This window comes from Zootoca vivipara, chromosome 12 (genome assembly GCF_963506605.1).
Source record: "Zootoca vivipara chromosome 12, rZooViv1.1, whole genome shotgun sequence".
Classification (NCBI taxonomy): Eukaryota; Metazoa; Chordata; class Lepidosauria; order Squamata; family Lacertidae; genus Zootoca; species Zootoca vivipara.
The window spans coordinates 24,306,227-24,330,701 of record NC_083287.1 but is presented as its reverse complement, the minus strand read 5'-3'; the positions used below and the strand labels follow the sequence as shown (position 1 = coordinate 24,330,701).

General features: G+C 42.0%; 1 protein-coding gene across 4 annotated transcripts; it reads right to left on the bottom strand.

Annotated features, from left to right (window-relative positions):
- Window positions 1-567: 567 nt before the first annotated feature.
- TRA2A (transformer 2 alpha homolog) lies at window positions 568-22,832 on the bottom strand. Of its 4 annotated transcripts, none has more exons than XM_035129022.2 (8): window positions 22,604-22,832; window positions 11,645-11,778; window positions 9,709-9,877; window positions 7,654-7,842; window positions 4,926-5,041; window positions 4,312-4,434; window positions 1,854-1,921; window positions 568-1,418 (listed from the first exon to the last, which is right to left on the bottom strand). In XM_035129022.2, exons 1-8 carry the CDS (start codon window positions 22,637-22,639, stop codon window positions 1,408-1,410), a joined length of 846 nt encoding a protein of 281 aa, XP_034984913.1. In that variant the 5' UTR covers window positions 22,640-22,832; the 3' UTR covers window positions 568-1,407. The 4 variants fall into 4 exon arrangements, with proteins under 4 accessions (XP_034984913.1, XP_034984914.1, XP_034984915.1 ...); XM_035129023.2 differs by having other exon boundaries at window positions 4,312-4,431; XM_035129024.2 differs by having other exon boundaries at window positions 9,718-9,877.
- Window positions 22,833-24,475: the final 1,643 nt, after the last annotated feature.

The following is a 24,475-nucleotide window of genomic DNA, read 5'->3' as shown; positions in this document are numbered from 1 at the left end:
TTGGCCAGCTGAGGGCTCAACCCCTTCATGCTGTTTTCTGCTACCCATATTTGCATGCAGCATGAGAGCAATGCACATACATAGCTCCTGCTGATTCTGGGGAGAAGCTCTCTTCTAATTATTTTAGAAGTTTAATAATTATTTTTTGCATGTCTACAGGCTCTCTCCCATTTGTTAGGTCCCTGTCTTGCCCTATCTCTCCATCCATTTTGCTGTTCAATATATCTGCACACCCACTTTACTAATACAGGGAGTGATATACCAGAGCTTAATTCCTCAATTCTTTTTCCATGTGCTGAATTTCAGTGACTCCAGATAGTCCAGTTTTAGGGAAGATGCTGTTGGATCTCTCTCCAGAAGCAGACCCATATGTTTTATTGTGCACACCGCTGCCCCCAACTCTAAATCTAAGGGTTGGTTCCAGTCTAATTTAGCTGAAATTGATGGAACTTAAGAGCAGCTAACCTAGGTTGGATCCAATACCAAGATTTCAGGATATGTTACTTGTTAATTCCTTGCAAGAAACTTCACATATCTAACCAATTCTATTAAATGCTGAAACACTGCACTGGTAGCATTTAAATTTATTTTGAGAAGCAAAATAATAGTTTAGAAATCCATAGTACCAAATAGAACATGCTTAACCATAATTTTATTTCCATATAGAACTGCTGAGAACAGATCAAATATTTTCTATGCCCAGTAAATTAGGCGTGTCCTGATTATGGGGCAAACATAAGAACGTTTTCCAGTCAATTTAATATTAACCAAATTAATATTAACCAAATTAATATTCACCAAATTAGCACTGTGATTATATTAAACACATGCCAAGGTGAAATTTGTAGTATATGAGAATTTTGTTTTTTCCAAAGACTTCCCTCCAATGTTTATTATTATTATTATTAAATCACTGCATTGAGAAAATGAGTGAAAATGCTCTGGTTTAAGAACATGCACTGACTTGGGCCATAACTGAAGATACAGAACACTTTCTTCCTTGAAAGTAAAAGGCAGAAAGATGAACAGTTCATTAAAATAGTAGATTTCTACTGAAACACAACATGCAGGCTTTAACACACTTCTGTTTTCCTTCCCCATTACGTTCAACAAAAATCCACTTGCTTTTTTTTAAAAAAAAAATCACAAAACGTATTACCACTCTGGGTTTCCTATTTAGTTTTCGCTTAAAGATATTTAAGTACATAAAGCTACAACAATTACACCTGGAGTATTACAATAAGAAGAGATGGAAAACTGGTATTTCAACTGAAAATACATATATTCTAAATGAACCAAAGACCTTTTAATAGGGTTTCAGATAACTGCAGGGGATCTATAGGAAAAGCGAAGTTCAGAACTTGCTGTTTAAAAATTGTATTTGCAACTGTGACTAGCTTCTCTTCTTCAATAGCGCCCTGAAAGAAAGAAGAGAGAATGCTGTAACCATCAGTTCATAATTCCATATTCATTTGTTTCTCCTTCCACCGAGTATCAGTGCATTTCATCTGCATTCCCCTTCTGTTACACTTCATTTTGCTAAAAGTAACTTCTTCTAGATACAAATGCTTTACTTAGGGTTGCAATCCTACGATCCCTGTGAAGGTGTTGCATGCACTATAGGATTTTGTGGATCTCCCTGTCTGCAAGCGGAGAGGGAGATCCAGACGGAACAGGAGCTCAGAACATGGTATTCTCGCTACTGTCTAATCACTAGACTAGAGGATATCCATAAGGCAAATTGGAAGGATTTTTTAAAGGTGTGGGGGGGGGGGGGAAGCGGAGCCTGGCAGCGCTTTGATTTTATGTTTCCTCTGCTATAACCACTCTGGTGAGACTGGTGTTATACTTACTTGGGCTGTAGGAACGGGATCTTGACCGTGATCTGTAACGACTATAGTAAGGTGATGGTGATCGCCTCCTTTGAAGAAAGTATACAAATACATTTGTTAGCAGTGGCTCTAGTACATGTGGTGTATGTACTATTCAAGAGATTAAAAAATATTGTCAAATGATTTGTACACCATACACATTTTAACCATATGGAAGAACCAAGCCTCATTTGCATGGTTTTTTTTCTCCCCCACAGCATATTGGACAAAGTTAAAGACACCTATTTTTAGGTAGTATTCCACAGTGATTCAAGAGGCTGATTAATATGGAAACATTGTTTTTTACAAACTACACTAACAGATTAAGAACACAGACACAGACACCTCTTTTTCACATATTGTAAGTCTGTATCTTTAAGCTCTGACAAGTATTTACTGCTATACCTGACCAAATGTAAGGCAGTCTAATTTCTAGGTACCGTACTCATATGGGCATGTTATTTTCAGCCTAAAATGTGCTGCTGCAGCTGCAACAAATAGTGGTTCTTGTGCCAAAGAAACCTGGGGTTGAAAGGGACTGCAAAGATAATCTAGTCCTCCTCAACCCAGTCATTTCAACACCAATGTCATATGGCACACTAAGTTGTAATATTACATAAACACAACTTGCTATCCAAGCTCCCTGGTTAGGAGAAATGTTGGATAAGTTGGATTTTCAGAGAGATGTAACTATACTGGTGTGAAAAAACACACCTATGATTACAGCATGCTACTGTATACTGTTGACCATAGGTTAGCTTTTATATGGAATAGTTTTAATTCCCTGTTTTATCAGGTACTGGATTTTTTTGTTTTTGTTTTCTTGGTTCTAAGATGTTTAAGCTATTTTACTTGGCTGATTTGGCTTTTATTATTTCGTTTCAAAATATTTATTATTATCTGCTTTGAGACTATTGCAGTTTGTAAAACAGGCTAAACATGCTTTAATAAATTGGCAGTTATATGGATGCGATAATCTTTATTTGCAACAAACCATAAATCACTATACAAACTATAGATCACCATACGAACTAACAGAATTTTTGAAGGCCATAAAGCAAAGTTATCTCAAAATGTCTACCCCCAGGGTCTAAAGGTAAAGGGACCCCTGACCATTAGGTCCAGTCGTGACAGACTCTGGGGTTGCGCGCTCATCTCGCATTATTGGCCGAGGGAGCCGGCATATAGCTTCCAGGTCATGTGGCCAGCATGACAAAGCCGCTTCTGGCAAACCAGAGCAGCACATGGAAACGCCGTTTACCTTCCCGCTGTAGCGGTTCCTATTTATCTACTTGCATTTTGACGTGCTTTCGAACTGCTAGGTTGGAAGGAGCTGGGACCAAGCAACGGGAGCTCACCCCGTCACAGGGATTCGAACCGCCGACCTTCTGATCAGCAAGCCCTAGGCTCAGTGGTTTAACCACAGCGCCACCTGGGTCCCTTACACCCCCAGGGTCTACCTGAGGGCTAAAATTAGTGGAGCCCACTAGTCACAAAATGGTAGTGGAAGGATGGAGCCAGCAATTAAATGATGGATGGATGAACCCAGAGATTAGCACAATTGCCTGGCAATTACAGACATTTTTGATTGATATTTAACCCTTCTTTAGAAATAGCTCAATCCTATGGCAGAGCAATCTTCTTGCAGCAGGGAGCTCAAGTACTGACATGACTTTGGATCAGAAAATTCTGCTTGAAGCAGGGAGGCTAAGTGAGGGCAGCTTTTAATATTTTCTCTTCTACCATTCACGTGCATCTTAAAAGTAGTTCTATTTGTCTTTATAATTTCTTCTAGACTCCTTTCACACCTAACTTTGCCCCTATTCTTATCCCAACCACCCATGTTTCATCCGTTTTCTGTGTTCCTTTCACATTAACTTCCTCTTCTAAAACAGCTACCCACTCTTACCCCTTTCCCTAGTTTATTACTACTTTTGAAATATAAACTTTTCATCTAGTTTCCCAACAAACCAAATAGGAATAAAGGAGGGACTGGTATGTGTGTCCAAAAGACAAAGAAGCATAGGGACCAGAAGGCTCTACAGCAACGTGAGCAATCCTTGCTCAGTCTGCTTGTCCCTTTAGACCAGGCATAGGAAAACTCTGGCCCTTCAGATGTTTTGGGACTACAATTCCCATCCTCCCCGACTACTGGTCCTGTTAGCTAGGGATGGTGGGAATTGTAGTCCCAAAACATCTGCAGGGCCGGAGTTTGCCTATGCCTGCTTTAGACCCCATCTTTCCCATTTTCACTCTCCCATCACACTCAGTGGGCCACACCATCCATTTCTTCTTTTACCTTCTTCTCCAACTTTGCATACTACAGCCTCACTCTGTAACCAACTCCTGCCCCATATGTCTGCCTATGCCTATGCAATGTTCATGCTTGTGATAAAGATATCCTCTGAGCTTTTTCATTTATTTAAATCAGAATGCATACCTGTAACGGTAATCATACTCTTCGTATCTGTCATAGCCTCGGTCATATCCTCTGTCGTAATAGGAATCACGGCGACGTCCAGCTCCTCCACCACCTCCTCCTCCTCCACCACCACCTCCACTACTTTTTTGGGAGGGAAGACAAGATGCATTATGCAAAATATTAGGATCTCTCTTATTTCAAGAAAAAAACACATTTTTAACATTTAAACTTGCAGCTCGCAGGGTTCCCCATTCAAGGGATTACTCGGGTCCACACTGGCTTAAGCTACAGGATTAGATAGCTGAGTCTAGACCATTCAACGGACGGAGTTCACATTTAAAAAGTTGCAAAGAACGGTCTGCCTTTAATTGTATTTGTAATTATTGTTCACATTGCATTGCATTGCAATGCATGCCACTCAGCAACAGTGAGTTATTAGGTGGTATGGAAATAATGACAATAAGTAAGTTTAAAGAACATGAAATCAATGGATTTTCAAAAGGAATTTCTCGAGTAAGACAGCGACTAGCCTATGAAGAGACAGAACTATTGCATTTATCGACAACATAGTTTCTTATGAATCACAGACTCTCAAATGCAGTTCTTCTGATTAAGCCAGGAAAACTCCTTACTGGGTTGGCCTGCCCATGTAGATTCCAGGGGTGGGCGTGTGTGCTCTCTTTGTGATAGAATAATCCACCCGGATTCTCCTGCCATCCAGCTCCATTCCATTTGCATGTTCCATTGCCTGCAAAGAAGGCAGACACTTTAGTTCCAGTAATGAGAAATTAGTGCTTATTCGCATTAAGCAAAATCAGCTTGTCTTTAGTTATTAGTATCCTGCTAATCCGTGGTCTTTTCTCTAGCAGAGAGAATTAAAATGTCTCCACTGACTTGGGGCATTAAAGTTAGTGAAATAGGATCCCTTTTAAAGCCAGCACCCTGCTAAGAAGCTGATGCATTCCAGACATTTTGCCCTTAAGGCTCCCAAAAAGGTAAACAGGGAGGCATTTCCCTTGAAGCAAAGGGACCGCACACTAGTGTGGCTTCCTGCAGGGTGCACATGGCTGGGTTACTACTGCTATTCAGCTGCCATTTCATGCTTTGTGTCTCCTACTATCTCACTTACAAGGACCTATTCCAGCAGAGCTTAGTAAAATGGCAGGTTCAGCCTATATGACTTCCCAATTACTCCCTCACCACACGGCAGTTCACTCAAACAATACATTAAGGAACTGACTCCACATCAGACTCCATCTCCAAAACACTCTCATGGATGTTATATGCTTTGCCTCAATTAACTGAGTTTTTAGCTCTATTCTTAATCATGCAAATTAGACAGCATCAATAATTTACAATCAGATGATATAATGATTTATTAAATTTCTATACCACCTGTCATCTGAAGATCACAAGGCAGTTTACAATATAAAAACACTAAAATACAAAGAAAAATATTGCCCCTATTTTATTATTAATAATCCATGTGCAAATTTACATAAATCTGGTTTAAAGGTTTGACCCTTGCTCCCCTTTTGTGTGTGTGGTGGTGGTGGTGATTATTGGTTTCTACCTACTCCATGTCTGTTGATGCAAATATTTTCCTTTCCTTTCTTCTTTTTTTGCTTAACATGGACTGGAGAAAATATATGGCACTGCTTTTGCACAAAGGCTTATGTAAATACTAGCAAAGAGTTGTTTACCTACAGCAGGTAGGCTCTACAGCAACAGTCATGCTTGCACTTGTTCAAGAATGCCACAGTATGCCTTTTTGTGAGCAGGCAACCCCTTCTGTGGACAAAATACCGTATATTCCGGCATATAAGACAACCGGGCATATAAGACGACCCCCGACTTTTGAGAAGATTTTCCTGGGTTAAAAAGTAGTCTTATACGCAGGAATATACAGTAGTAGCTTTTGACCCAACCTAAACATTACAGTTGTACCTCGGAAGTCGAACAGAATCTGAAAACCAAAGTGCGGCTTCTGATTGGCTGCAGGAAGCTCCTTCAGCCAATCAACACTCACTTTAGGTTTTTGGTTGTTCGGGAGCAGAACGTTTGACTCCCAGGGCATTCGGGAGCCAAGGTACGACTGTATTACATTCTTGGCACTGGACTTTTGTTTAACTCCAGTCCTAGAAAAAAGGCTCATCCATAATTTAGGGCTTAAACTAGGGAAAAATCAAGTTCCACATGGTTACTGTTTACATTGTAAGAAATTAAAAAGAAAAACTAGAATATTCTACACTTTGATTCAGTACAGTCATACCTCGGGTTACAAACGTTTCAGGTTGTCTTTTCAGGCTGTGCACAGCGTGAACCCGGAAGTACCCGAACAAATACTAAATCACGCTTTGTGCATGCGCAGAAGCGGTGCTGTGGGTTGCGAATGTGCCTCCCGCACGGATCACATTCGCAACCCAAGCGGTCCACTGTAGTTCGAATGTGATTAAATGTGGGCTATATCGCCACCTAGTGATTTCTTTCTATCATTGAAACACAGCAAACGCTATTTTAAAGAATCTTCTCTCACCAAAAGGTCCATGCTACAAGAACAAATGAAATTCCTGAATCAAAGCATCATAGATTATAGCACTATTCATACCAATATATAGTTACTCCAAGACAACTTGAAAAATGCTATTATGAAAAGGAACACCAACAAAGACTACCATTCAAATTTCATACTTTTATCAAACAGCTTCACATAAGTCCTGACAGACACATCATCAACATAGTCTCCGGAATCAAGCAGACCCAAATGACAAAGAAACATTCTCAGTCAAAATTATCTATTACAGCAGCCACATGATTTGATTAAAACTGTATTACTACTATGCTGATATGAAGCTAAAAAATTGAAATTCAAGTTTTAATGCCAGTTTATTTTTCAGAAGCTTATTATGCTTCTCTCTCAAATGCAGTTTTTTCAAACGCCTAGTGTGAAATCCTGGTTAGTGTTTACATTCATCAGATGTAACCCTACAGTCTGGTTAAGAGGGAATTTACATACAAGTGGGCACAGAGTGTACACTCTCACAGCCTTCACTTAAGTCTTGATTATTATTAGCAATCAGGAAGTAGGTCTGCACTGGACAACTGTGGCTGATTCACAGATTATACAGTACTATTACTCCCCCCCCTTTTTTTTCTAATAGAGAGAGCGAACTGAATTTGCCTTTCATTATATGTTTATGTTCTGCCTTGGCCCCAAGGCTTGTGACTTCTCCGGGCCTCTCAAATGACCTGGAAGTCTCCAGGGAATCTCAACTCTGTGGGTAACCTCTACAGCCTCATAATCACTGGTAAACTTTGTAACCTTCCCCTAAAACCTTCCCAACTTAATAATTAATTTACCTCTTTAGAATCATCTATTCTTTCAAAGTAAACAAAAGCAAATCCTCTTGATCGTCCAGTTCGTTGATCGTAAACCACATTGACACCACTCAAAGGTCCATAACGAGAGAAGACTTCACGAAGATCCCTCTCAGTAGTATACAAACTGAGGCCAAACACGCCAAGGCATGTATTAGGATCTGGATTAGCCTAAAAAATGAACCAAATTCAAGTATCAAAGCATGTCTAAAACAGTGCCAGTTGCACATTCACTCATATTCTTTCACTGACATAGGCAGCAAGGTATTTTAGGTAACTGCGCATTCTGAGTAACACAAGAAGGGAAAGGAAGATCTATTATGCCTACTCCACCACTGGATCCAATTCTCATAATGAAAGAGGATTCAGAAGGTCTCGCTTCATTATGCTGACTAGGGGGAGGGGCACATTGGCGGCAGAGAGAGTACAGCAAACTGTACTACAGAGCAGCTAATCCTACAGAGGTTTGACAATGTACTGGCTAGAGGGTTTCTAATTCAGTTATGGCAAGATGCAGGGGTAGCCAACATGGGGTTCTCCAGATGTTTTGAACTTACAACTTCTACAATTTACAACAAAAGCTTAGGGATGATAGAAACTGCAGCCCACAACAGGCAAAGGTCATGTTTGCTGCAAACGAGAGAATTAGTTCTTTGAAATCTAACAAAAATGCTGCATTCTGTTGATGTCATGATGGTTCATTCTTTTACAGCTTAAAACATGTATTTACCATCTAGTGCTGGGCAGATGGAACAATATAGCATTCTGGTTTCAACACTGACTGGAGACTGTGTTTCAGACAGTTGCCTGCCATTCTCCTTTCTGTTCAAGGACAACTTCCTTGAAGCAGACAAACAGGTCTTGTTAATTTCCTCAGTGTCTTATTGCAATAGAGGGAATGTTTAATCAGCCATACAATGGAAACCTACCTGCTTTGTACCACCTGCACATGTGCTCCAAAACTCTCCAAGGAGAGTAGAAAGGATCTCAAGTTCCTTTCCCACTCCTAAAATCAGATCAATTTAACAAATGGAGCCTTAAGATGTTGTAATTCCATAATTTTAAAATGCATAATCATTTCTATATATAGTATAGGAAATTCAGAAACACCTGACTTTTCGCTTGGAATGGGAGTGAGTTACAAAGACTCCTGCATCCCACAATGCCTCAATATTTACATAAATATTTTTTATGTAAATGTGAGTAACTCACGAGTATCCTGCCAGCCTACCACAAGGGATGCAGCAAAGCAAAAAACAAAGCAAAACCAGAATAGAGGCAAAGACAGAGTCCTGTGGCCATAATTATCAGAGGGGTTTTGCAAATTTCAGCAGCTCCCACCAAACATCAATTTCAAAAGGGAAGGTGGGGCCAAAAATAAACACTGAGATTGGCTGGCCACTTGAAGTCAATCAACAGTTGATCATGATATGCCTCTGAAATATAACTTTCCCTAAACTGGCACAGGATAGATGCAAAATTTCTGAAGAAATTGTATTTGTGATTCCTGCTGACAGGGGCTGATAGGAGTTGTAGTCCAAAACATCTGTGAGACACCATGCTGGGGACAGCTGATCTAGTCTACCCAAATATCTTCATACCAGCAAGGATTTAAATCTCATTTCCCATGCCCCACTGTAAATCTTTTGAAAGCTATTAGATATCAAAGTTGTCTGTTCTTGCAAAGAACTACACACCTATTGGGTTTGGTTTTTTGGGGGGGCCTCCTCCCATAAAGCCACCAGTTCTTTCCACCACCAACACCCCCCACCCCTTAAGAGAAAATCAGGGTGCTTCTCTCCCCTACACTTCCTTGTTTGGGAAAGTACTGTGGGGTATTCATACTGCTGGTAGCTAGGGTAAACGCTAATAGACCTGACAAGCAGAAAATGCCAAGGCTCCTCTTATTCTTGACCGCAGAAACCTGCAAGCTGTGGATGTTATGCCTAATCAACAAAAATAAATTAGTTAAAAGGATTAGCTTTACTTATACATATATTCATAGTGAGATTTGAAATAATTTCCCTACAAGCTTACACTACATACTCTGCTGCCAGTGTGCCTTCTTCGGTTAGACATTGGAGAGTGACTGCGGCTCCTTCGACGTCGGTACTCTGGGGTGTATGATCTGCTTCGTGATCGCCTTCTATGAGAATGGGATCTAGAGCGAGTGTAACGCCTGTGAGAATGCCTTCTTGACCTGGACCTTCAAATGATACATTTTATTTGTTATATGAAAACATCTGTGAAGCACTATACAAATATTGAAGTTTTCATAATTTCATGCTATACACACACACACACTCCTGAAAGCATATCAAAGTTAGTTTCTGGCACAGTTTTAAAATATCAAGTATTTTAAAATAAACATTTTGTAAAATGTAAACATTTTCAACATTTAACTGTTCCAGGGGCTCCCAAACTTCCCCCCACATGGACCACATGAAAACTGCTTAGGGTCTTGGTGGACCACTCAAGTATTTTTCTGCATTTTGTAGCAATGGTATTGTGTTGTATTGTGCTGTGCTAGATGCTATATGATTTAATTGTACTGACTGCTTCTTTATTTCTTACATTGCATTTTATTGTATTAGAATTTGAATCTCTTAATTACTTGTGCAGGTAATTTGTTGAGTAATTGCTAGCCATGTAATGGTGGTTCAATACAACAATCACTAAAAAACTGAAGGGGGGGTATTTATACAACTAACAGTCACCACTTTGGACATAAAAGTTTGTCATTTCATAAGGTAGCAGTTCACCACAGAACGTACAAAACACCACAAGGAGCTGGTTCACATGTCATGGTAAGTCACACGTTTCTCTGTCACTCGTTTTGCTCGGTCTGTTGTGGAACCAAGTTAAGCCATGAGTAGAAGTCAAAGGAGAACAAAACCAGCCTTGTGATTTATTTCTCTTGGTTCCAGGCAGAATGAAGCAAAGCAGGAGTGGTTGTGCAGTGTGCGCACATGTTTCTCATTCACAGGATGCCATGGTTTATTTCTTAGGTGATTTATTGTGATGTGAAAATCAAGTCATTGTATGGAATGTCAGTTTATGGAAGCTTCACTATCACTGGGGACAGAAAGGAGATAGCTTTTCTTACATTTTAGGATCTTATTTGTCTTACATTTTGTCTTATGTGATGGTAATCCATAAACTGTTCTCCAGTTGGAGGCACAAAGGCTTGTGACATTAGAAAGGAGAATTTTCATATTTCCTATAGCTATCGAAGTAATTTTCAGAGCACATCCATGGTGGAAAACCTTGAGTTTTATTACCTACTTAAACTTACATAATTGTTTTTGGCATCTTGTCAGTGTACCCTGTTTCTCATATTTTAAGACATACCCATAAAATAAGCCATAGCAGGATTTTAAGCATTCAAGAAATATAAGCCATACCCCGAAAATAAGACATAGTGATAGGCACAGCAGCAATGCTGGCCGTGGCAGGAGGAGGAAGAAAAAAATAAGACATCCCTTGAAAATAAGCCATAGTGTGTTTTTTTGAGGAAAAAATAAATATAAGACATGTCTTATAATATGAGAAACACGGTAGGTGGTGATGCAACTAGGCCATGAGGAGGTACAACAACCTCAGTTGTCATTGTGGAGAAGGGTTGTAGCGGCATGGTAAAGGAAAAGCTTCACATGCCAAAGGTTCAGTTTCAAATGCCAGCATCTCCAGATAGGGCTATCTGAAGCTCTGGGGAGTGACAGGCAGAGAGTCTAGACAGTATTGAGTGAGATGGACAAGTGGTTACTGTATAAGAAAGCTTCCTATATTTCTATGCTACTCTGAGGAGCAGTTCAATCTTGCTGAAGAACAAAGTCTGGCATTTTAAAATCATCCATTTAAAAAATTCCTAAAAAGTGCAACTCAAAATCTCTTCCATGAAACCACTCAATACCTTGAAGGCTCAAAATAAGTATGTTTTATGCAAAGACAGAATGTATAACAAGACACATACCTGGATTTTGATCTTGATCGAGAGTGCGATTCAGAGTGTTTAGAAGCTCTTGATGGGCTACGCGATCCTGACCTGCTCTCAGATTTTACCGGAGCAGGACTCCCAGCTGGAGATTTTGACTGGGAGCGTGACTCCTAACAAAAAAAGCAGTATTACAAATGGTAGTGGTTGCACAAATGCCTACCTTCTTATATTAAAGTAACTATATTTTATTGATTGTGCCTGAAAAACAAATGGTTAGGCAATACCCTCCAGGACAAACTTCTGTTTAACCCACTGTTAACATTGCGTGATTTCCTCAAATAGTTCCCTACTCGAACCAGATGACCAATGCTCTATTAACTAAGTAATCATGCAAATTCATCTACAACTTGATCATACAGACACTGGAACATAAACCATACATTTACTTAACCTAGGACCCATTCATTCTTCCAGATTCTTTTAATTCTACTTCACTCTTGCTTTCTACTTTTCTTCATTCTTCATTGAGTTTTTCATTTTTCATACTTCGTGTATTCTTCCCCAATTCAAACAATTCATTATAGCCTTAAAAATATTCAAGTGCTTCTATCTGACCAATCTTCTGTTCAATTTTTTCCCCCATTCAATTTTAATTTTCTGATCTTTAACACTTTTCATTAGCCTTCTTTTATCTTGATTTATCTTCCACATTCTTGGAAAAAACTCTTCCATTTCTTCACGAACATTAACCTTAATGGAAAAAGAACATTTAGTATATTTAAGCATGTGGGGATTATAAAACTCTGCTGGAGTTTCAGACTTTTATCTACCAAAATTGAATAGCCAGCAGGTAAAGTGCAAATAACTAATTTATAAAAGCATTTTTTCCAAAAAAATCTTTTAACTGGTGTAATCATATAGGCTCTAAAAATGAGTCCACTGATTTCTTTGCAACATTTCCCAAATGTTCTTAATCTATTCTGCTCCTTTTCTAATTTTAATCTCGTTCAATTCCATATGATACACACGGACTTCAGTGTTACCTTAAATACTAGGATTGCCTGAAGTTAAAAATGTCAAACAAAACTTATAGGCCAGATTTCAAAGAGCTACACTAGATGCAAACAGGGAGTTACACATGCCTAATATAATGCCCAGCTCCCCATCACCCCAGGCCGCATCACAAACTTTTAAACTCCCAGCTTCAAGAGGTTTAACATGCAGCTTGGGGAGCAGTTGTTCATGACAGACAAGTACCAAGTCCAACTAGCTGCAGGCCACATATGTGCCAATGATCTGAATATTCCAAAATACTTTCCCCCCCTAAACCTAACCATTCTATCCAAAACCTACAAAATATGTGCATAGTAGGGAAGAAACAAAGCCAATTTAAGGCTCTTCTTCAGTAACAATTAAATCAACTTCAGTAGTGGCTGCCATGTGAAGTTATCTATAGAACTGGGACTGATATTCTGTATTCCTTGTCAGAACAACAGATGAATCAAACAAGCAATACAGGAAAATAAGATATTTCAATAAGCGCACTCAAATGAGGTAATTGGGCAAACAGGGAAACTAAAAGAACAGATCAAGAATTTTATGGAAAGATATCGGATATCTGAACTTCAATCTTCATTCTATGCATCATGAAAATTACATTAAGATACATCAAAACTGCGCCCTCCTTTTTTCATTAGCACAGCAATCTGTACTGCTCTGTCTAGCTTATTCCCTTTTTAGCCAATGAAAACTGCTTATTGCATTTACCGTATTTTGCCAAATGTCATTTTGTCTTGTAGTTCTTACTGTTTTGTTTCTCATTAAAGATGCCATTTTATCATTTCATTTCAGACCTGTTTTCCCATACTAATGTCATATTGAAGAGTGAAGTAGTGAATTTTTCAGAAGGGAATCTACATACTCGCGGTAGTCTGAACGTGCACATTTTAATAGCACCATTACTTTCCCTGAGTTGACCAAAATACCATATTGTGGAGCTGTGTCAAATGTCAAAACAAGGCAATGTTCTTTTAAAAAAACATTAGGAGGAATGGGCAAGACAGACAGGGAAATCGATGGTGGAAAAATGCTTAACCAAAGAAAATATTAAATATGAAAAGTGGGGCAGGGTGCTTCATTTTTCATGTTTGCTCATTAAAAATAAAAGCCCACTTCATTGACTAAGTTAAACAAAAACTCCCCATCAGCAGACTTCCACAAGAATCAATTAGTAAAGAAGGAGTATACTGTGCAGTGCCAGGTTAACACTCTCACAAGGTGGCAGCAAAAATACAACTCATAATAATTTTTTTCATATATGAAATTGTTTCACACTGGCAAGGCAATCTTAGGCATGCCTACTCAAAAGTAAGCCCCATGGAGTAGTAATTCAATAGGAATTATCCACAGGTGAGTAAAGGATCACAACCTAAATTAAGGTGCTAAGAGAAGACTTAATAGTCAGATCCCAACTACTGTTGATTAAGCTTTCTTTCTGTTGCCTTCAGATAACTATGTTCATAATGTAAAAGTGTCAAGAATGCAGGACAAACTTTCTGAGCAGAATCAAAGGTATCAACCCTTTAGACTAGCATTTATTCACGTTAAACTTACACCCAACCATAGGGGAGCCGTGACTGAATCTTGAGGTGGTCATTTCGTCATCTGCAACCATGGATCTCTTCCTGGCAGCTACTTGCCCAATCCAATCACAACTTGAGACTCTTTCCCAGAGCTCTCTGTGCAGAGGACTCAGACAAGAGGTCAGGAAAACCACAAATAATCACTAGGTCCACCAAAATTTGTGACTCTTATTATTCAAAATGTAAATCGGTATATATGAAGGTGGGAGAAAGCTACCGTAAATTCTTTATCTAGTGTGTGATGACTGGGATGGTTTGGGATCCAATATGAATGAATCTACAGGACAATGCTATACATATTGACACAGAAGCAAGTACCACCAAATTCAATAGGACTTACTCCTGAGTGTACAGCATTAAGAGTCTTGTGAGAAACAACCATTCAGCTTTGAAGACTGCCATAAACAAAGAGGAATGGAAGGTACCACTGATATTGTAGATGAACAACTAAGTTTTGTATTATATGATGATGCGTGGGATATATGAACCACCCAGAGATACTTGGATGAAGGGCAGAATACAAATTTAATAAATAATAAAATAAACTATATTTAAAAGGATTTGTGTCAAATGAACCCTTTCAAATACTGTACTCTGTTATATATAATGTTAATACATGTATACAAATAAGAATCTACAAATAGTTAATTTTATTTTACTCTGATACCTTCGACAAGTACTTTAAAATGGGCCTAAAGAGTTGCAAGAGAAAATCAATTAAAAGGTGTGATCAATTGAAAAAAAATCATCTTCAATTACAGTTCCCCTCATGACAACAAGGTACCAGTCTAAACCCTAGTGCAAGGAGGGGGGTTGGCTATGCCCTGGCAAGTCCAAGGCCTAGGTCCAAATTCCTAATGAGCCACATAATTTCTGTGCTGCTTTGGGTAGTTCACCATCATTCAACCTAACAAGGTTGTTGAGAGGTTGAATAAGAGAAGATGAATAGAACAGGCATTGTAAAGCAGTTTTACACCAGAGTGCTATAGAAATAGAAGTTTTACAACTAGCAATAAAAGCTCAATAAAGCTAATTAAGATACCATCAACTCCAAATAAAACCTGTATGCTCAGGGGACACTCTGTGAAGAAGGGCAATGATCTGGTTCACTGGCAAAGTACTTTCTGCATAGAAAGTACTTCCAGTATCCTCAAAGAGACCAATTCAGGAATCCCATGTTCCCTAGAGTTCAGAGCACTCCCAAGTTTGTACTAACCACAGATCACTCAGACCCAATGCCTTAAGCTATAGAAAAGGAGATCAGGAGAACTCATGAAAGTTTGAGATTCTGCAGCCTAGTAACTATAAAAACAGCATGGTCCCTGGGGAACCAATATAGAAGAGCACACAAGAAGAGATTTATAATATTTCTGTTAGCCACAATAAGCATATATAATTAGCTATCTCCTAAATACATTCCAAAAATCAGGCAACTAGTCCTGTGCACCCAGTCAGGACTTTGAACTTGTACTACTAGCTACTTGTAAGCGAGTAGCTGGGATAGCTCAGTTGGTGTAGCAGGAGACTCTTAATCTCAGGGTTGTGGGTTCAAGCCCCATGGTGGGTGATAGAGTCCTGCATTGCAGGGGCTGGACTAGATGACCCCTGATGGCCCAACTCTACAATTCTATAATTCTGTTGTTTTTTCAGGGTTATTTCCAATGCTCTCTCCAGGAGACAGTAAATGGCTGCATATGTTTCATTTTGACCTTGGCCACCGGCCACTTGCAACCAAGTGAAGATGCCTGGGTGTCAGGGCGGTGACATCTCCATCTGGCTGGGTGGTGCAGAGCAGTGTATTTTGCTGCTGTGCTATGTTGTGAGTCACCTGACTCGCACCATAGTGCCTCTGCAAAAGAGCAGAGGCTTCCGCTGCCACGAACCAGCTGACTCGCGCAACAGTGCAGAAGACAACTCTGTGTCTTTTGTATAGAGACAATTTTCTGTTTCCCTGAGGCCAGGCTGGGGTTCCTACTGCAAGCAGCTGTGCTGAACCTGGCTTGGAGGACAGCTGATTGCCCATCAGCTTACCCTATGGGCTGCTCCCCATGGCCCTGCACTGGTCCCTGCTGCCCTCACGCCTCCTGCTTGCGCTGTCCACGTTTGCGTGGGAAAGCGAAGACTTCCAAGGACCACACACTGGGATAGTTTCCACACACTCTCTCAGACATCACTCTCTATCTTCCATCCCGACTAGCAAAAGGATTATCATAGCTCAAGGGCAAATTTTAGCCAGGCAAAAACACTCAAGGATAGTGAAAAGCAGAAATGATGAGGAGTGAAGCCTGGAGTGAATCCTAGAGGCCAAACAGAGAGGTTTGGAGAGCCAGATTTGGCCCCCAGGGCCCAAGATTCCCCACTGCTGCTTTACATGAACATTCCAACATGGAACACACATTTCGAGTCCATTTCTCAATGTATGTTTAGAATACAATTGCTCAAAGGCATAACCGGAAGTAGCATCAATGTAACATAGCTAACACTTGAATTGTTTGCCTTTGTTATGTTAAAAGCATGGACAGGATAAACACACCAGTGCAGGTTAGAAATATAGTTCCCTTAAATTTCATCCAAAGCTGAGAACTCAGCCCTAGAATTTCTTCTAAGCATTCATGTTCAGCCTTGAAATATTTAGAATAAAGAAAGGCATTGCCTTCATTACTAAATAATCAGAGCAAAGGCCTAAACTTCTAGGATTAGGGTAACACAGCCCTCCAAGGCCCAAGAGTGTGGTTGCTAGACAGGCTGCCATGTTAGAATCTAAAACGGATTCAGACATTACATGGCAGTGTTTTTGAAGACTATGATAAACATAAGCAATTATAATACAGATCCAACATACAGCCTGACAGAAATCCTAAAAAAAAAATTAGAAGTCTGCATCTATGTTTTTTAGGTATGGTCCAACCATGGGACTACTGAAATTTTGTCAAATCCCCAAGCATCAAACATCCAATCACCTGCAAATTTCCAATACTTTATGCAACTATTTAGGATTAAGAAAAATATAGAATTAATGCTGAACCTCTCAAGTTATCACGTATTTACTGGAAACAGTTGTAGTGTTGTTAAGGTAAAGGGACCCCTGACCATTAGGTCCAGTCGTGACCGACTCTGGGGTTGCGCGCTCATCTCGCATTATTGGCCGAGGGAGCCGGCGTATAGCTTCCAGGTCATGTGGCCAGCATGACAAAGCCGCTTCTGGCAAACCAGAGCAGCACATGGAAACGCCGTTTACCTTCCCGCTATAGCGGTTCCTATTTATCTACTTGCATTTTGATGTGCTTTCGAACTGCTAGGTTGGCAGGAGCTGGGACCAAGCAACGGGAGCTCACCCCGTCACAGGGATTCGAACCGCTGACCTTCTGATCAGCAAGCCCTAGGCTCAGTGGTTTAGCCCACAGCACCACCTGGGTCCCTGTTGTTAGTCTGCTTCAAAATGCACTTCTACAACTGAAGCCTTCACGTAAATGTCAGGTTGGCATGTATTTTGTTTTGTTTTGTCTGTCTCCGAGAAACACTAGCCCAATGAGTTTTCTTTCTCAAATGTATTCAGTTACCACGATTATTTCACTACATACAGAAATGCCATGTTTGCAGACTAACACATTCAGAAAAAAAACCTGAGACAGAAGTTTCATAAATATACTGTACTTCTCAAAAGTTCTATAGGCAGACATCAACATTTTTGGTCATGACACTTGCGGCTGCCCCCAGGCATGTGTGAGGAGCAGCGGGGCTTCTTCCAAGCTGCAGAAACCATCTCAAAAAAACCCATCTCAATCTCCCTCAGCTCCACAGCTGGGAGGAAGGCTGGATTCTGTCTGACCACTTAGTGGTAGAGTGCCTAAAGTTTCCGTGTGCTGCTCTGGTTCACCAGAAGCAGCTTTGTCATGCTGGCCACATGACCTGGAAGCTATACGCCGGCTCCCTCGGCCAATAACACAAGATGAGCGCCGCAACCCCAGAGTCGGTCACGAGTCACGACTGGACCTACCTTAATGGTCAGGGGTCCCTTTACCTTTATACCCTAAACAGTTGTCCTTTCTCATCTGCTTTTTCCTACAAAAACTACTAATATAAGAGCAAGCATGCTGTAGCACATAACAACTAGGGCATTTAAGATACAAAATTGCCCTGAGCTAAGCCCCAACTCTAATACAGATATAGAATGATAAAACTGGCGGCAGGCAAGGATATCAGAGTATTTGTGGGCTCATTTACAAGCTATTTAAGAATGTTCTTTTGAGCACCAAGTGTTCAAAACCCATTATCAGTACTGAGCCCCAAAGCACTGAAAGCCAAACAGATACACTCTACATCACGGGTGTCAAACACAAGGCCCGCGGGCCAAATCCGGCCCGCGAGACCTCGTCATGTGGCCCGCGTAGTCGCTGAAGGGGGGGAGGGTCAGACTGAGCCCTTCCGCGGACTCCTGTCCGTCCGCAGCCGCCGGCTGGCGCCAAGGCTCGGCGCGCGGGAGTGCGTTGTGAGCGCCCAAAAAGCCTCTGGAGCGAGGGGAGGGGAGCGGGGAGGGAGATGGCGGGCGCATGCGCCTGGGTCGATTGAGCCATATTGGATATGAGGCAGTGAGCGGAGCACCGGTGAGCCTTGCCCGAGCCCCGGCAGCGGCGCGTTTTGCTGTGTGCGCGACAAGGCTTTTTTCCGGCTCCTGAAGTTTGATGCGGGAGACGGCGAGGGAGGGCGGTATCAGCAGCAGCCAGGCGAGCAGGAGGAGCGCAGCGCTAGGGGAGGAGGAGCGAGCGAGCGGCGAGCGCTTCGCTCAGATGTGCAGCCGGGAGACGCCACCTCCGCCTCCGCCGCAGCAGTACGAGTGCCAACTCCGCGCGTGCTTCTCGCGCTCCGCGCAAGTTCCCACAACGCAGAAGAAAGGCGCTCTGTGCCCTCGCACCTCCGGGCCCGAAAGGAGGCGCCTGCCCGCCTGCCGTTTCCCTTCGCATTTGTTTTCCTGCTGTACTTGTAAAAAGTTCATAGGCGCAGACCACTGGAAGGTGCTCCTTCCACCAAATTTCACTCCGCGGAGCCCCTTTGCCAGTGCTATTGATGCCTCCTCCTGTGGGACTCTTCTTTCAGAAAAATTAAAAAAAAGTTAATGCCTTGTGTTTGCCATATGTGTAATAAACAGTGTTTGGCAATATTTGTATTTTTTTAAAAAAAAATTACTGTCTGTTACCAAAAATCATTTTTTAATAAATTGTACAATAATTGTACATTTGAATATCTACTTGCCATTATTCTGACTATGTTTCTGCTTTCAGAGCTAGTTATTACTTACATTATTACAAAAAACAGTAATAATTGAATGCAGTGACAATAATTTATGATAATAAAGAGTGGACACATAGTCCTACAGATACAACCGGCCCTTTGAGGGTGACCAAACTGCTGATGCGGCCCCCGATGAATTTGAGATTGACACCCCTGCTCTACATATTCCAAATGACCACAAAGCATTCTGTAATAGAACACTTTTGATGTAGCAGTTTGTTTCTCAGCTTTGAATTGTACAGATCTGTTCTAAGTGTAGTGAACTAGTTGAACACAATAAAGAAATTCCTTCCAGTAGCACCTTGAGAGACCAACTAAATTTGTCATTGGTATGAGCTTTCGTGAAACTTAGTTGGTTTCTAAGGTGCTACTGGAAGGATTTTTTAAATTTTGTTTTGACCACGGCAGACCGACACGGCTACCTACCTGTAACTAGTTGAACACAGATACTCTGCCCTGCTAACTTTCTACAGAACCATGTTGTTCTATATTTTTAACACACTCATCATCACAGGTTAAACATGTTCTTTTATTTTGTCTACATTCAAAACATTTTTTAATGCACAAAGAATGCAAGGTATTTTCTTGGAATGTTCAATCAACATTAAATACTACCACTCAGGTTTCAGAGCTCCAGGCTAGTGTAATGTGAAAGCTCTCATGCTAGCTGGTAACTTCATATAATGAGGGAATACACAGAATGCTTTGATCAAATCACCACAGCTGGAATTAGGGTACATATAGACAAGGCTGGTACACCCGAGGCAAGGTGAGATGACTGCCTCATGTGGCAAGCTTCACTGGGGTAGCAGATCCCCATGTCAGTCTCCCCTCACCTTGTTTCTGATGTAGACTTTCCCTCACCCCTTCTTCCCTGGTAGGGACTGCCTCTGGTGCTAAAATATATTGGACTAGCCCCACATATAGATATAAATGGTTCTAGATAGGGTGGTCTAGACCATGAAGGATTTATAAGGCAAGCACAGGAACTCTGAATTGGGCACAGAAGTTTACATCCTGAAAGCGGACATCCCTGCTTTTAAAAACAGCAGTGGAGAAGTGGAACTGGTAAAAAGTGTTCCTGGACCATCACCACCTGCTTATCCATAAACAAAGCATTCCAAAAAAACAGAACTAGCATTCTTTCTGTGGTAAAAAAAAAATGGATATGGAAACAAATAGTGTGCTTTTCCTGTTAATATATGTTGCATGCACGCATGCGTGCATGTGTTAAATATAGCATAGTAGACAGTAAAGTACTGCAGAGTTAGTCGTGCAGTGAATCTGCGTCCAGCTACTTCACTACCGCCTCCCTGCCGAAGACTTGGGTGGTAGTAGTGGGTGATCCCATGTCTTCTTTAGCTTAATTTCATTTTGTTTTGTCTTAGCCACCATACATTGGTCCAACACTAAGTTGCTCCTGGATGCTTACATAAGAGAAGAGATGGATGTGATCAGCATATTGATATGGCAGGCCCTATTCCCACAGCACTACTGTGAGTTTTCCAAATATCCTCATGCTGAATGTAGCCAATTTAAAAAACAACATGGAATCATTCTGACCAACAGCCCAGACATTCTGACTAGAAGTTTAAACTGGTATTGAATGGAATGACCTAAAAGGTGCTGAGATGTCCAAAAAAAGTTTCTCCCTGTTCACCTCCAAGTATAGATCATTCACCAAGTGCAACTAATGCTGTTCCAGTCCCACATCCAGCCCAGTCTGACCGTAATTGCTAAGGGTCAAATAAATGTATTCCACTCAAGAATGGCTGGAATTGTTCTGCTTACAACACTGACCCAAACCTCCCTATTGCTACTTTTCAGATTTACAGTATAGGGGAAATTGTGAGTTGCAAGCTGCGCCAAAGACACATATTTCAGAATCAAGAAATTCCCTCATACTTCTTTATATTGGAGGGCAGGGGAAAGGAAGGGAGTCTCTCAAGCTGCTGTATAGTGGCTGATCAACACTAGCATAAAACACCCAGATAAATTAAGCTAAGATAATGCACTTCCCCCAGGCATGAATCCCAATGCCATTACTAAATAATGCCTCCAATTCATTTGAGAGGAGTCACACACCTCCTTCAGAAAGCTTCCGAGGGGTCAATCGAAGGATTTCCTACAACATATATAACAACAATAATGAAGAATACCAGCGCGGGTGAAGCACAGGTGCGGACTATGGATCAAACCGTTGAGTTACTAACCACAACCCTAAACAGAGCAAAATGTCTGCCGCCGCTACCCACACAACAAAAAATTGATTCTGTTTTTCCTTGTTTAAACTAGAAGTCGTACCGAAGATACAAGACGGCTGCCTAGGAGGACGCTGACCTTCAGCCGCAGAGTAGGAACCCTGACCTAAAAGTTGGGTCGCTACAGAACCACCGTCATAGCAATGTATCAGTAAAAAAATAATTAAGAAGTAGGTCCCCAATTGCATGTGTGAGCTAAAGGTGGGTCTTCGGTCTGAAAATATTGAGCCGGAGGGACAACAGCCTTTTTTTGCCTAAGAGCCACGGTCCTCACGCGCCGGATTTCCTGATCTACACGAGGCGTTGAGATCCCTCCCCACCAAACACATCTTAACTTCGCTCAGGATTTGGCGGTCGGGGCCTTGGAAAGCAAGAAAGCGGGGGCTGGCTATAATATACAAATTTATCGGGTTCTGGCGATAACGGCAGAGCTCAGAACTAGAAACTGGGAAGGGGGTGGGCTAGGAATCGGAGAGCGAGCGTAACAACCGGAATCCCAGTATCATATTTTTTTTTGGGGGGGGGGTTAAAGCCTAAAGATCCCAGCTCAAAAATGGGAGGGCGGGAAAGCCAGGCCTGGAACAGAAACCGCGAAAACGGCCCCGCGGGTGTCAGCGCGGCCCCCACCTCAGGCGAAGGAAACCATTTTGTAGGAACAACGGCGCTCTCCTCCGGGTGGCTCCGCCCTGTTCGCGCCCGGCTGGGAGGCTCGGTTTCCCCCTCCCCCTCGAGCACTTCGTGTCCTCGGGGCCAGGCCAGGCCTCCGACACCTCGGCCTGGATAGAGAAGTGCTCACTACTCACCCTCCCCTCGAAATTGTTCTCCTCCACGTCACTCATGGCGGCGCTTTCCTCCTAACCCGGCAGGCGGATGAAAGGAGCGGGAACCGGGCGAGGAGCGCTTAAGCGCCGCGACCTTCTCCTGAGGCTGCCTCCTCAATCAACCAACTAGCCTCTTGTGGTGGCGGTACTAGCAGCAGCAGCAGCGCAAAATGGCGCCTCGCTCCGTAAGGTCTGCGCCCGACACTGCGCGAGGGGGCGGAGCTGCCGAACGCCCCGCCCCATAGGCCACAATGGAGGCGACCCGCCGTCAGGAGCAAAGCGGGAGGCAGGAGGAGTGGCGCAAGCGCAGTGGAGTCCACGCAGCCCCTCCTGTTTAGGCCGTTGCTAGGCTTACGTGGTAGTGATTACAGTTCCTTTAGGCCTATAGTTAACACCTGTTTTGTTTCTGGGTTCAAAACCTTGGCTTCCTTCTCCTTCTCCTCTGAATCTGTGGAGGAATATGAACATGGAATGTGGCTCCTGCCTGCTGCCTTTCCCTGTAGGGCTTGTAATAAAGGATGTATTATATTTTAAAGGATTTCCACAGCATTGGGAGCTAAGGCAGCTGACTCTAGGCTGGACTAGCTCCTGCGTAAGTTTGGGCAGGATCCCCACACAACAGTATCTCCAGCTGTCCATTCCTTCTATATACAATGCAGCTGGTAAACCAATAGATACTGCCGGTGATCCCTTTAGCTTCGAAGCTCCACCACACAAATTCTCTTTAAAGGCCATGACAGGTGCCACATAATACCTAACCCACTTTTGTAATAACTCAGTTGCATAGTTTGGCAGCAGCTGCACTTTGGAACTCCCTGCCTCTTGAGATCAAGCAGGTACCTGCCAAAAGCATTCCTGTTTAGACAAGCCTACACAGATGCTTAGAAAGTTGAGGTAATTTTAATCGGTTTTAGTGTTTTAACTTAAGTATGTTTTAAAGTGGGGCTGTGGCGCTGTGGTTAAACCACAGAGCCTAGAGCTTGCTGATCAGAAGGATGGCAGTTCGAATCCTTGCGACGGGGTGAGCTTCTGTTGCTCGGTCCTTGCTCCTGTCAACCTAGCAGTTCGAAAGCATGTCAAAGTGCAAGTAGATAAATAGGTACCGCGCCAAGCGGGAAGTTAAATGGCATTTCCGTGCGCTGCTCTGGTTCGCCAGAAGCGGCTTTGTCATGCTGGCACATGACCTAGTAGCTGTACGCTGGCTCCCTCGGCCAATAACGCTAGATGAGTGCCGCAACCCCAGAGTCGGTCATGACTGGACCTAATGGTCAGGGATCCCTTTACCTTTATGTTTTAAAGTAGGGTTGTAAATTATTCCTGAGTTTACTGTTTTTATTTTTTTGTAATCCACTTTTAGGAATTTTTATTTGCAATTAAGCTGCTTATAAAATTTGTAACTCATAATAAATCAGTAATGATGTTCCAGCCATATTTTCCCTCAACTGCTCACCTCCATGTGAAGTCGTGGGATGAGGTAGCAGGGGTGTCCAACTGGTTGACCCAATTGATTGCGATAGCACCCCCCAAAAAAAAGCTCAACAACTCTGATGAAGATCCCCCCCCAAAAAAAGCTTGACAACTCTGGTCAATCCAATGGGTAGATCACTGCCAGTTTTTTTTATACTGGGAGTAGAACGCAGTCTCTTGGAAGTTGGACATGCCTGAGGTAGGGTTGCTATATTTTGAAAAGCAGAAAGAGAACACTATGATGGCCGTTCAAAACAAATAAATGCAATTTGTCTCAAATTTTACCCCTGAAAAAGAGGGTTTGTCCAGGAAAAAGAGGACACATGGCAACCCTAGATGGGCTCTGCCAACTGCATCAATTTCTGCTAACACCAGGGAGAGACTTCC

Coding starts and splice junctions, on each gene's coding strand:
- TRA2A (XM_035129022.2), bottom strand. CDS start 22,639: ATGAGTGACGTGGAGGAGAACAATTTCGAGGGGAGG. Junction 11,779..22,603: donor AGAACAATTTCGAGGGGAGG/GTGAGTAGTGAG, acceptor TTTTTTTGTTAG/GAGTCACGCTCCCAGTCAAA. Junction 4,435..4,925: donor TACATGGGCAGGCCAACCCA/GTAAGGAGTTTT, acceptor CTCCCAAAAAAG/TAGTGGAGGTGGTGGTGGAG.